At 35.8% G+C, this 13,613-nt stretch overlaps 1 protein-coding gene across 23 annotated transcripts in view; it reads left to right on the top strand.

The window, feature by feature from the left end:
* Positions 1-13,613, top strand: part of LOC113112952 (calcium-activated potassium channel subunit alpha-1) — a 248,262-nt gene that overhangs the window by 127,022 nt on the left and 107,627 nt on the right. For all 23 annotated transcript variants that reach the window (XM_026278911.1, XM_026278912.1, XM_026278915.1 and 20 more), the window contains exon 3: positions 11,510-11,571. In XM_026278911.1, coding sequence (XP_026134696.1) covers positions 11,510-11,571 — 62 coding nt within the window. The remainder of the gene's footprint in view (positions 1-11,509; positions 11,572-13,613) is intronic.

Here is a 13,613-nt window from a genome sequence, read left to right as displayed (position 1 = left end):
ATGAATCATCAATGAACTGACTTTAGCTGGAAAAATGACTCTTTGTTGTCCTCTTGCATTATTGACAAACTTTTTTCCCGTCTAACACTGTAAAGCTGCTTTGACAAAATAAGTATTGTATAAAGCAGTATATAAATAAAGATGACTTGACTTCTAGAAATCTTTTTTTTTTACATTATGAATTACCTTACTGTCACTCTTAATCAATTTAATGCAACCTTTGCTGAATAAGATTAATTTATTTAAAAAAATAAAAATAATAATTAAAATCACACTGTCCCTACATTTTTGAAAGCTATTTGAATACATTTCCCATATTTCTCTTTAAACAGAAAAATAAATAAATTACAAAAAATACAAATAAAACTCGCAAATAGTCAACACTTTACTTAAAAAATGTTGACTCACAATGCATAATATTACATCATGAATAATTATTGGTTTGAATGTATAAAAATGATTGGTTGAATGTTCAATCCATTATTATTGAGGCTACCTATCAGAAGTCAATCTTGCAACGGTTTTGTTGTGGGTTCAGTTTCCAGGAATGTATGCTGATGAAACTTTATTTGGATAAAATCATCTGCTTAATGCCTTGTTTCCCATACATTGATTTATTTGTGGCGGCCAGCCACAATATCACTGTTGACTGACACAAATAGATCTTCCTTTTCGAGTTGATTTTTTATTTTACTATTTAAAATGAGTCTCTCTCTTTTTCTGTTTGACAGCAACCTCTTGCACACCACAATATAATGAGAACATTTATAAACATGTTGTCCAACACATTTAATAACATGTTTTTTGTTTGAAATAACTTACTTTTGCGATCCGATGTGGCTTTTTATTATAGAATAATTGTTTTATAGTATTTTATACTGTAATAAAGGCTATGTCAATAACCATTACATTATAAATAGACTTTATTCTTATATTACTGTGGTCATTTGTTTATTGTCTTTATATTCGGTCAATTTTGCAGTGCTTCTATCTTCTTTTTATTCAGCTACAGCAATAGCTGGATGCCTTTGTCCATATTAGGGATTTCCTGGAACGTTTTAGGAAATCTGTGAGGCATATTTGGAGTTTGTGCACGAGGGCGCCCTCTGGCTTCCAGTATGAATAAAACTTAAATCACATGAGTTTATTCACTAATGCACACATCACCCTATTTTGGGTAAAAATAGGAGTAATACATCTCTCTAAAGAAATCTGAAGTAAACGTGCAAATCCATAAGATTTTCTCCAGTGTTTTATCACCTCGTAAAGTTTTGTCATGTTCTAGCCTTGCTCTACTAATCTTGCAATACAAATAAAATAAATTATGCTCATATAGTTGTGGCAGTTATTCCATGTGGTATCAAAAATGGCATCAAATAGTGATATTTTTATTGTATCAAATGTAGAAATTCCAGTAAATTCCCCCGGGGTCTTTTTGTGCCACCACAAATAGAGCGCAAGGAAACACTGTAATGAAATACATGTAGTGAAACACTGTAATGTGTAAATGTAATGCATGCTGTGAATACTAGTCTGTGCTCTGGACGCTGAGGGTTATGAGGGCTTGACTCCAGTAGGCCTTTCTCATCAGAGTGATGTCTATAGCACTAACTAAACACCAGACAGATCACGACAGCAGCCCCTCTGCTGAGCTTCAAGAGGTCATGATGCTATTTGGCTGCTCCACCCTGTCTGAATGAGACTTGTTTTGATCAAGGTTTTGGTCCTTATGCTTCTTCTTTGTGGGGACAGATGGGATACATGTTTAAGAACGAAGGACTCTGGGTTTGCTCTTATGAAACTGAGCTTAATTAAATCGAAGGATTTAAAGTGGGTGGCAACTGAGGTGAAACTGTCAGACAAGAGAGGGTCAGCTGTAATGTCTAACAGTGTTAACCAGACATTGTTTTGATGTGGGTTTTGCCTCTGTCCTCAGATTTGACATTTGACATCAAGTAACCCAGCACAGTGCCAAAATTAATATTTATTGTACAAAATGACAATTTTACTTCCCTTTTTGTCTGTGACCCTGTAAGAACCGACTATTTTAGATTTTGACCCAACTTGGTGAAACATATTTTTGTGAACTATGCTATATTAAAGTTATGATGATTTGATCTGCTGATAACTCTGTAAATCCTAAAAGGCAAGTAGAAATCCAAATTTGAGCTAATTGTTTATATCAAATTTGTTGTTAACAAAGTCAAAACATTTTAAAAACGTAACAAACTTAATACATTTTGATTTTGTGCTGCATATCCATGTTAATTGGAATAAATTTAAAATACTGACAGCACTAAGTCCTAATTTTATTGCATTAACATCCTATTAACTCAAAACTTTGGAGGGTAAATGCCTTAGTATTCAGCTCAGTGGTTACCACTGCAAAACTGCAGTGTAACAGAAACCCATATACATCCCAACATAACAGAATATTAAATATTAACACATCAAACCCAGTAATAATCTTGTGCATAAACACAGAAACTAGACTTAATTTCAACATTCATTGTCTTGTGCATTCTGATGCAATGCATTGCTGGGAACTAGGAATCTGCTGCAACTCATTCGGTAATCAGTTTTTCTATTAAATACAATGAACCTTCTGTAATATTTGAGTGGAATGAACTCATTTAATTTAACGGGAAGTTATTGTTTCTCAGTGTAAGTAGATATGAAACTGTTCCAGCTGTAATTTAGCCCAAATTGTTTTAGTGATATAACAGATTTGATGTAGTGTTTATAAAAAACACAAAAAAAAAATAAAAAAAAAATAAATAAATCTTAAAATGGGATGGCCTAGTCATTGAGCTGTTGAATTGACCTCTGAATCGAGCCAAATTCTGTTCTCTCTCTTATCCTCATCATTTCAAATCCTCTCTAAAGAATAGCACAAACTATATTTGCACATTTTCTGAAGGCAGTGTGTTTTCCCATGCACAACTATTGATGCTAGTGTGTTTTGTGAGGTTGGTGAGATATTTTTAGGTGTCGTTAATATGTTGCAATGTGCTGTTCTTGGTGGATAAAAAGCATATTGCTATGTAGGTGGTTGCTAGGGTGTTCTTGGTTGTTGCTAGGTGCTTATTTAAAATTCTGGTCACTGCATATGACTTTTCTCTATTGTTTCACCCATTTTATGGTCCACCAGTTTTATTACCCTAAAAAGGTCTAATTTTCTTTCAACAGCAAAAGCACATCTCTCGTAATCAATGATGATGCTTTCTAAACATGAGCAGATTAATTCAGTTCTGTGGTAGTTTTCACACCAACACCCCAGGAATACATTTATGTTGTTTATATGTTGACTATATACTCTAACACCCAGCGTCTTCACAAATCAATGCTGCGTGTCCCACTGAGAGGGTAATTGGAAGACAGTGTCCAGTAGGTGCCATTTCCTTTGGAGTCAGGTGGTGAATTATTCACCAGTCCCCACGGTAAACAGTGCGCTCGCTCAAGATACTGCTGCCTGAGTGTGCGTCTGTGCATTCCAATCAGATGGGTCACGCTGAAGACATTTTTATCCTTTGAGCTGTACAATAGCTGTGTGTGTGTGTTAGTGAGTCATATTTCAGGTTATGACTGTACTGGCCATGTGAGAAGCCTTGAATCCAGATTCATCCTTAACTCTGTCTGTAAACACCGCTTTCATGATGGAACTTGAAACAGCACACAGCAAACAACATGCTATATTTAAAACAATAGCTCTTTAACTCCCTTGTTATCTCTTGTAATGTGTTATGTGAGGAGCAGTATGCATATGTATATGCTTAGCTGTTAAGATCATAATCGTAAGTCTCAATGATATGACAATATTTATTTATTTATTTCAGATCAATTAATTTATTTAAATTATATTAAAGTGCAATTCATATGTACAATGATTTGAATTTTACTTATGTATTGCATAAGGTGTAAAGCTATCTGATATAATCAAGAAAGAAAAATCTTTATTAAAAGAAATGAAAAATGTATTAAATAGTTTTTATTTCTTAAGGTTTCACAGCTTCTCTTTTTTTAAAGACCAATAAGAACTTCAGATCATTTGACCTTATGACAAGGCAAGGTTTGTTCAATTGCAAAATATGGTTTAAAATTAATAATAATAATAATAAAAAAACTTTACAATATATTAAATATGAATAAAATAATTAAGATGCGTTAAGTAAGGTGTGAGGTCAAAATACAAATTTCTTTTATTTGATGGTTAATTTTTTTTTAAAGTAAAAATTTTAGAGAATACATTTTAACCATTAAAGATATGTTTTTTTTTTTTGTTTTTTATATGAAAGTGCATGAATACAAAGTGTTCATTTCTAAGAACTTGGCATGTATGTTGAAAAGGCAGCCTTATGTGTCATTGATCGATTTGCAATCAAGTTCTTTTTAGGAACAACAAAATCCTTCATATCCAGAATGCCTCTCCCACTGATATGTTCATATGTATTTGTGAATCTTTAGCCCCTACGTTGCTGTAAGGTTTTGCAGTGAGCTTGTGTGAGAGACGAGCGCAGTGTTGGTACCGATGTTTCCGGCTGAATAACTGGGTCAGTTTAAAGACGATGCCTCTTATCATCTCAGTTCATCGGGACTGCTCAAATGCTCTGCTTTTCAGCGACCAGCCACAGTAAAACTCACTATTCAGCTGCAAGGAAAGGCATGTTTGGTGGTGTAAACATCTTTATTCTTAATGTCACCAACCTGCTGTATGGACTCTGGATTAGGTCACTGTGAACACACCCACTGAACAAGCACGCTGTGCCCTCTTGTGGAAGAGGACAGCTATGATGTCAAATGGGACACATCTTATTAAAATACCAAAATTGCATTAACATGCTCCAATAGCATCTTTTGATCAAAAGCAGCTCTTCTGAATTATGCTAGAGTGCCTAGTATCTCTTTTCTACTGTCTCTGCTTATCTTGAGCTGCACCGCTCCTTTTCCTCCAGCTGCTACTCATTGTTACTCGCCATCACCCAGACAAAGAGCTCCAATTAAAAATGCATCAAGGTGTTTTCTCACTAGACAATGTGGGATATCAATCCAAATACAGGCCGGATGAAAATAATCAGCCTCTGGTCATCAATAATGCAGTTGATTAATACAGTGATCCAGCTTCTTCGAGAGCTTTTGTGTATTGCTTTGACAGGATAATGTTAAGCTAAGCCAACTGCTTTATGAACTTTAAATGTATGTATGTCTATGTAAAGCATAGGGGGGTGAGATTAATACATTTTATTTTTTTGTTTCTTGTTCTTATCCGTCCATCCGTTGATTAGTTTGTACTATAAGAAGTTGAGTTACCTATACACTTCAAATGTTTGGGGTCAGTAAGATTTATTTATTTATTTTTATTTTTATATATTTTATTGGAATGTACTGTAATACGTTCAGAAGGATTGATCAAAAGTGACAGTATAAAGAATTTTACATTGTTACAAAAATTATATTTCAAATAAATGCTGTTTGAACATTCTAACCTTTAGAGAATCCTGAAAAGAGAAATATTAAAAAGAGAATTTAAAAATAAGCATAAGAGACTTCTAAAAAAATCTAAATGATCTTACCAAGCTCAAACTTTTCAGTAATTTGATTTTGAAAATGCAGTCAATTTTGAAAATATGAGGAATATGAAAATCTAAGACAAAACTGTGCACTGCACAGCATCCATACAGGAAAACTACTAACAGTAGTTTCTGTCTTAACGTGTAAGGATGAAACTTAGATTTTAAGTAATGTTTTGATAATAATTTGTCATTAATATCATATTCTCTTGCTACCTTATTAATTAGAGTATATATTACTTTGTTGTCTGGTGAAATGAATACAAAATAACAGGAAAAGGTTATGGTTCTTTTTTTTTTTTGGTAGAAGTTTTGGATTTCTCTGATGGGAGCTAAAATCATACTTATTATGTAATGACAAAAAAAAAAAAAATTTATATGAGAAAAACTATAATGAACATTCTTAGCGATCCGAACATGATATGTTACATGATCCATGTTTTGCCCAATTATTTTGTGCACAAGCACACAATGAAGCTTTGTGCCTAATGATAATGACAGAAAGAGCTAATCGTTGGAGCAGAGCTCGTCTGTGTGTAGAATTACTTCTCAAACAGACCCCTGTCTTTGACCTCATGAAGTGAGCCAGTATAGTTCTCCACTGTTGGATACACAAACACCCTGTCTGGCAGCTGCAGTTTCCAGTCTTTAATGTTTGAGATGTCCACTCTCCGGCCAATAGCCCTTTAGACCTTAAGGGTCAAGAAACTCCAATCACCATACACCTCACAGAGAGAGACTTTTCCATTCAACTCGAAACTCAACCTAGGCCAGTGACAAGACTCGTTCCATTTACAGTTTTAGAGTGCCTAGAGTGTTCTTTCACATGCTTTTCAGGACAGGTTTGATCATGAGTGCTGTCATATTATTTTATCAGCCCATTTCATGCAGTACTTTTCATTGTGAAGATGTAAACAGTAACAGTGTTATCCTATGGGTGGTGTGCTGTGATATAGTAAACATGTTTCCATTCATAGCTGTTATTTGCTGTGAATTTAACACTCTTGGTGTGCTCTATTGACCAATCTGAAGCCAGCACCATTCTATAAGATTTTAGCTAAATTCAGAGAAACAGGAGTTTTTTTTTTTTTATATTGTTCATGCTTATTGTAAACACTGCTTGACTGTACATTATTGTCAGTATGGAAGCTGGCAGACTGTAGTGTGGATTAGAGATCTGAAACAAGTCGTTGTTATAGAAGTAACCTCATTTAGCAGACTCTATAAGAAACAGCAGTATAAATCTCATCACATTGCATTTTATTCCCTCTTTTGCTATGCAGGGATTTTAAAACTAATATGGTAGTCTGCCAAAAATCTACTTACTAGAAAAGATGGGCAAAGGTACTTCACATCTCTCTTTAATCACAAGCGTTGTGTATTTGCATTTTCTTTAGTCTGCAGTTCAGATCCTGTATTTAAGATGCATCTATATGTGTATATGGGCACATTTTCATAAATGTCACTTTTTAAAGTCATTTTGTAAGTAATAAAGAACACAAATCTGCTGTTCAAATAAAGTAATAGCTGTTATGTAAATGTATACTGTAATATATATATATATATATTTTTTTTTAAAGCTAATTGGTAGCATCGCAAATTCTGTTGATACACCACCACAGGTTCAAGTGAGCTGCAAGGCTCTTTATCAGACCGTTAGAGTGGGACTGACAGGACATTATAGGGAACATAGAGGAATAATGGGACTGGGACACATTGCAGGCTGGGCTCAAACCTGTGTAACCCATATGAGCACCACAAGTGAACATGCCTAGAGCATGCTCTAGTTGCCACACCAAATTTGATATGTAATGTGCAAATCGACAATCTAAATTGTTACTAAAGTGTTTCCACAGTCAGCTTCCCACTGACATATAATAATAATAATTATTGACGGAGGTGGCAGTGAATGTTCACTATGGTTTTTATAAAGCAGCTATGGTGTTGTAGTGTAAATAATATAGTTATGGTTAGTGTACGTAAATAATGGTTTTATAAGGGAGGTGAGGTATGGATTGAAGATTTTCTCATGTTTTCTTTGTGCTTAATTTGTGCTCATATGGCTCTTTCCCACTGGTTTGGAAAGCAGTGTGGGTGACACAGGTCAGCACACATATGCATGTTTACTACTCAACACGCACCACAGCATAGCAGCCATTCGATAGCAGTTGTCTCAGTTTCACCTGATATGGGTATAGTGTGTCTCTCACATGGCAGCGTCCCACGAAAGATCAAACGATTTACCCTTTGCACCCCTCTCCTGTGCTCTCCGCTCCACTGAGCTGGGGCTACTAGTGCAGGGGCTTCCCTTCATTCAGAGCATCAAAACTTTGAGTATGTACCCTAATTGTAAGGCTGGGCTTTGCACAGACCTATACACACTTTTCCTTTGTAAGGTAAAAACATTTACTACTGTTTGAAAGTTAGGAGTCTGTAAGATTGAGGGTCAGTTTGTTTGTTTATTTATTTTATTTTTAGAAATGAAAAGTAAGGAAGCATGAAATAATATAATGGTACAAAATACTTCTTGAACAGTTTAATAAATGTTCCTTGAGCAGCAGATCAGCATATTAGACTGATTTCTGAAGATCATGTGACACTGAAGACAGAGTAATGACTACTGAAAATTCAGCTTTGCATCACAGGAATAAATTACTTTGTAAAATATCAAAAAGCAGCCACTGAATCACAACATTGCACAACAATTTAAAACAGTACATAAACACAATAAACATAAAAGTTTGTCTCACAACTATAAACACAAATACATATCACAAACCTCAAAGGGAAAAAAAAGTTATTTAATTTGTACTCATAAGTAACATTAATTAGACTCTAACATATATGTTCAGTGTATTGCATGTAGTCTGTCATGTCAAAACCAATTGGAGAGGAAAGAAATACTTTGTTTGTCTCCCTGCTTTAGACCTGAGTTTAGATTCCCAACAGTCATAAGAACAGCCTGTTTTGTTTACACACAGCCAGTGCTCATTAGGGCTGTCACTTAATGTGAAAAAATCAATTTCGATTTTTAAGACATAAGTGTTCATTGAATCGATTGTAAAATCGATTTTCCATGTAAAAAAAAAAAGACGTTTCCATTTTAAACGTCAAATAACGAACGTAAAGAGAGCGCTGGAAACGCACAAGTTAACAATATTTCTTATTTATTGGCATGAAGTTTTGTGCAGAATAACAAACAGCTACAGGAGTGCAACATTCTCAAAAAAATATATATGCAGAGGGGACGGCTGTCATAACAAAATAAAAACATCACTGCAGGCTTCAACCTGGCTGCATTTATGATTTAGGCAATTCAAAAATCTCCAAAATTATTTTAAATAATTATTTAATCCATTTCAAACAACTGTTCAAAAAATTTTAACTTTAAATGGACTTGAGAACAGGCCATGTGTCCAGAGCAGAGCATTTTTTATTCAACTGTCCAGCTGTTGAGAAGACGTGCTCTGACCGCACTGATGTCCCAGGGACTCTCAGGTACAGCTGCGCAAGGTGGGGGTTTTACTGCCAATTTTCCACCACAAAAGTGTGGAAAAGTGCTGTCAGCTTGCAATGGTCCTTTTCAGAACTCAGAATCTCCTGTAACTAGATGCGCGAATGAGGTGAATTCACATCTACCTCGCCACGAGACCTCCAGACGCGCGTAAATGCGTCTTTACATTGACTTAACATTGAAATCATTCGCGTCAGATGCTCTATTCACGTTTGTTGTGAACGCAGCATAAGAGGTCACTTTCGACGTCACTGGGTCTTATAGGTGCGTAAAATTGCTGGTATTTTCTGTCTAGCTTTTGCAAGGCATACTGTACTTTCGGAATTCTTTATTTTCTTTTTCTGCTTGTTTGTGAGTTTTGTTACACCTATATTTTTAATTAATTATTTTAAAATGAATAGTGTACATATTTGGTTAAAATCAATTCCCTATTTTCATTTTCGAAACTTTTTTTGGTTGGTCCGATTGATTGTGCAATCGATTTTTGAACTAAAAGTGACAGCCCTAGTGCTCATTTGTCTCTTGTTCACTGATGGCTTTTGAATATCAATGATTTATTCAGTCCTTTTTTCTCTCAAATATATTTATTGAACATTTTCCAACTTTAATAATCAGATTTATCCTAGGCATCTGAAAGCAAAAAGCAAAAATTTAGATCAAAAATCAAGTGGCTACGTTCACACTGCAGGCTGAAACGACCCAATTCCGATTTTTTTGCCCCTATGCGACCTGTATCTGATCTTTTCATGACAGTCTGAATGACACAGATCCGATCTTTTCAAATGTGACCCAGGCCACTTGGGTATGTGGTGAAATGTGACCTCCGTCTGAACGGCCAGGCTACATATATCCGACCCGTACGTCATTGATTCGCTACAAGCGTCATAATTCTGCATTAAAGAAGGCGGGAATGAGGAGAGCCACTCACACATCAGTACCCCACCACTCTGGGCTGCGACTCCGCACCCACACGTTTCTCTGTACCGACGTTGCAAACACTGCTCCACAAAACGCCATGGCCAAAAACCCTGCTCTCATCCTTCTTTTTAATTTTCTTCTTAAAACGAGCAGATTGTAATTGTGCTGGCTCCGTTGGGAAAACAACATTAATATTGCAAAAAGAGCTCCGCTGTTGACTACACTGTTGTTGACATCCATGTTTAATGTTTGCTACTTCCGCAAACAACGAGTGACGTCGTTCACCATTGAGTACTTTTCTGCGCATGCGGGTCACTTCTGGGTCATTTCACGTTCACACAAGAGATCACAAAAGGTCGCATTTAATTGGAAATGTGAACGGCCTTGCAAAAAAATCCAATTTTTTCAAAAAATTGGAATTGAGCATTAAGCCCTGCAGTGTGAACGTAGCCTAATAGTTTTTATATAGGAGACAGACATCTATTAGTAAATAATAAGGTATTTTTAAAATTTAGTTACTAATCTGTAAAAAATAAAAAAAAAATAAAAAAAAAATAAGCCCTGTTAATAATTGATACTGCTGTGTCAAACTTTCAAAGGATATTAGGCCTTCATTGAAACAAGTCCATAAGCTGATTAATACCTTGATTCACCCCAAATTTAAACCTCCCATCAAAACTGCCTGGAGGTAAATCTGGGTTATTCACAATTGGCGTAAGAGCAGAGATTAATTTACGTGTTCCCTCGAAATGACAAACAGCCCTCCATGCCTTGAGTGCATTTAAAGGGTTATTGCAGTTCTCCAATAAGGATTTCATTTGAGAAACAACAGATCCCCAATGGGAAGTTTTGACAACAACTGTTCAAGGTCCAACCACGAAGAAGAGTTATCAAGAGCAAACCAATTGGAAATGTATCTTAAATGTGCAGACCATTGGTATAACTTAATATTAGGCAAATCCAGTCCACCTATCAAACCTGAAAATTTGTAGTGCAGAAAATTTCAACCTTGATTTGCACTTGATCCAAATAAAGGAGCTGACCTTTATAGAGAACAGAATAGGGATCATTTGAAGCTTGGGAAGGACAGTCATTTTTATAAGAGCCTCTCAACGGTTTAAATCTCCTCTAATTTTACTAAACAACGGGCTAAAAGAGACTGGAGCTGCATCTCTAAACCCAGTGAGCTGCTGTTTCCCTAGACTGTTTCACAGGCATGTTTGAATGTTCAGATGTGCCCACGTTGTCCTTAAACAATGCTTAGGTTGACAGCCAACTAGGTTTGGGAACACAGCCTGATTTGGTGGGATCGCTTACATTTTTATGACATTTCCGGTTTTCCTGTTTATTATGTCTCATCCACAGGTGTAGTTTTGCTGGAAATAAGTTGTGCTCATTGTTGAACAGCTCCAGGATTAAACTATTCTCTGTAAGTGGTTCTGTTCCCAGTGGACCTTCGCTAATGATATCCTTTCACCTTTTTCTCTTTTCTTTCTCTCTGCCCCTCCAGGTGGTGTTGGTCTTTGCACTCAGCATCGGAGCTCTGGGAATATACTTCATAGATTCTTCAGAGTGAGTCTTATTCTGATTCAACAACTCTTGCCTGAATTATTTATTCTCACATGAGTCAAAGGCCTTAAACACAGATGTTAAAAAATGAGATCTTATAAATAAGTGATTTCCTTTGCCTCATTTCACTATAACGACACTTTCAATTAATTTCACCAAATAGGACTAACTCTAAAATAGGGTCAAAATTCAACAAAGAGGTGGTTAACTGTCAGAAAATAGCAGGGCAAAGGCAAGATGGTAAATGCACAATAAATATGGAGTCTTTTATTTTAGGCTAATTTATGTGAAGTTTAAAAATGGATTGTTATTACTGAAATGTGATACTTTTAAAACCATTTTTTAAAAACATTTTTTTTAATTCTAGCAGTAAACATTTAATAAAAATAATATTAATTTAACATTATGCCAAGATCTGTGTCAGGGTTGAAAATTTGGCTTTAACTTCAGTAAATAAAGATATAACTCTAAAGGTGCTTGCTTAATTGGGAAAAACTAAAATTTTCCAAATATTAAAGATTTTTTTTCTTATAATAATAATTTTGATAACCAGGTTGAAGCTGGAAGAATGCAGGATATACTACAGTTTGTTTTAAAATATACTCACTGGTCAATATTTCTGTAAAACGCATAAATCTCCAATAGTTTATCATTAGGAGTACAAGGCACAGATGGTAGCGGGGCAGTTTACGGTGTTAAGGTACTATTTTCCCATATAGATAATGGTATGATATTAATGAGCACTACATTCATTGGTACCTTTAAGGGTACCATTATATAATTCAAGTTTTTTTTCTTTTTCTTCTGTAATGTTGGACTTTAAAGACTCAACCTCTCTGTGTCAGGATTATTTTGTCAATGAAAGCCAAGCAGGCCAGTTTCCATGGTTACTTTAGCAGAGCATCTCTGCCTCCCACCCCTCTACCCTGTGCCTCCTAGAGAAAGGTGTACTGTTAGCTGTTGCCCAGGCAACCAGGTATCATCATTTTCAAGATGAACTTTGCGCAACTATTTACATATGTGTGATGGTCAGTCTCTACTTATCTTTTACACCAGTGATTGTTTAATAAGCCAAACTCATTTGCTGTGAATATAGCAGTGAGTTTACATTTACATTTAAATTTAATAATTTAGCAGACACTTTTATCCAATGCGACTTGAAATGAGATCAAATGAAATCAAGATCAAGTGATGAGATCTTGAAATGAGATCAAGTGTAGCAATCAGACCAATGAGAGAATATAATAGAACAGAAAAGAAAGAAAAGGTAAGTGCAAGTATTAGTTGGTCAAGTGCTGGCGAGAAAGATGTGTCTTTAGATGTTTTTTGATAATGACTAAAGACTCAGCTGTTCGAATTGAGATTGGGAGGTCATTCCACCAGCTGGGCACAGTCCAGGAAAAGGTCTGTGAGGGTGATTTTTAACCTCTTTGGGATGTCACTACAAGGTGAAAGTAAACGCAGAACACAAGCTTCTGGAGGGCACATAAATTTGAACTAGTGAGTTTAGGTATATTGTCGCAGTGCCAGTGTTCGTCTTGTAGGCAAGTATCAGTACCTTGAATTTGATGCGTGAGGCTACTGGTAGTCAGTGTAACCTGATGAGGAGAGTAGTAACGTGAGCTTTTTTTGGCTCATTGAAGACAATTCTGGCTGCTGTATTCTGGATCAGTTGCAGAAGCTTGATAGAACATGCAGGAATTCCTGCCAAGAGAACATTACAATAGAAGTTGTGTGGCTTGCTCTGACAGGAAGGGTCTAATCTTCCTAATGTTGTATAAGGCAAATCTGCAGGAATGGGTTGTTGTAGCAATATGCTCTGTGAAGCTTAGCTGATGATCGATCATAACTCCTAGGTTTCTGGCTGTCCTGTAAGAAGTTATGGTTAACAAACCCAGCTGTATAGAGTAGCTGTGATGAAACGATGGGTTAGCTGGAACCACAAACAGTTCTGTCTTAGTAAGGTTGAGCTAAAGCTGATGGTCCTTCATCCAGCTATAAATGTCTCTCAGACAGCTACCGTCAGATCATCTGGTTAGAATGAG

This window comes from Carassius auratus, chromosome 13 (assembly GCF_003368295.1).
Source record: "Carassius auratus strain Wakin chromosome 13, ASM336829v1, whole genome shotgun sequence".
Classification (NCBI taxonomy): domain Eukaryota; kingdom Metazoa; phylum Chordata; class Actinopteri; order Cypriniformes; family Cyprinidae; genus Carassius; species Carassius auratus.
This window is presented reverse-complemented; position numbering and strand designations above follow the sequence as displayed.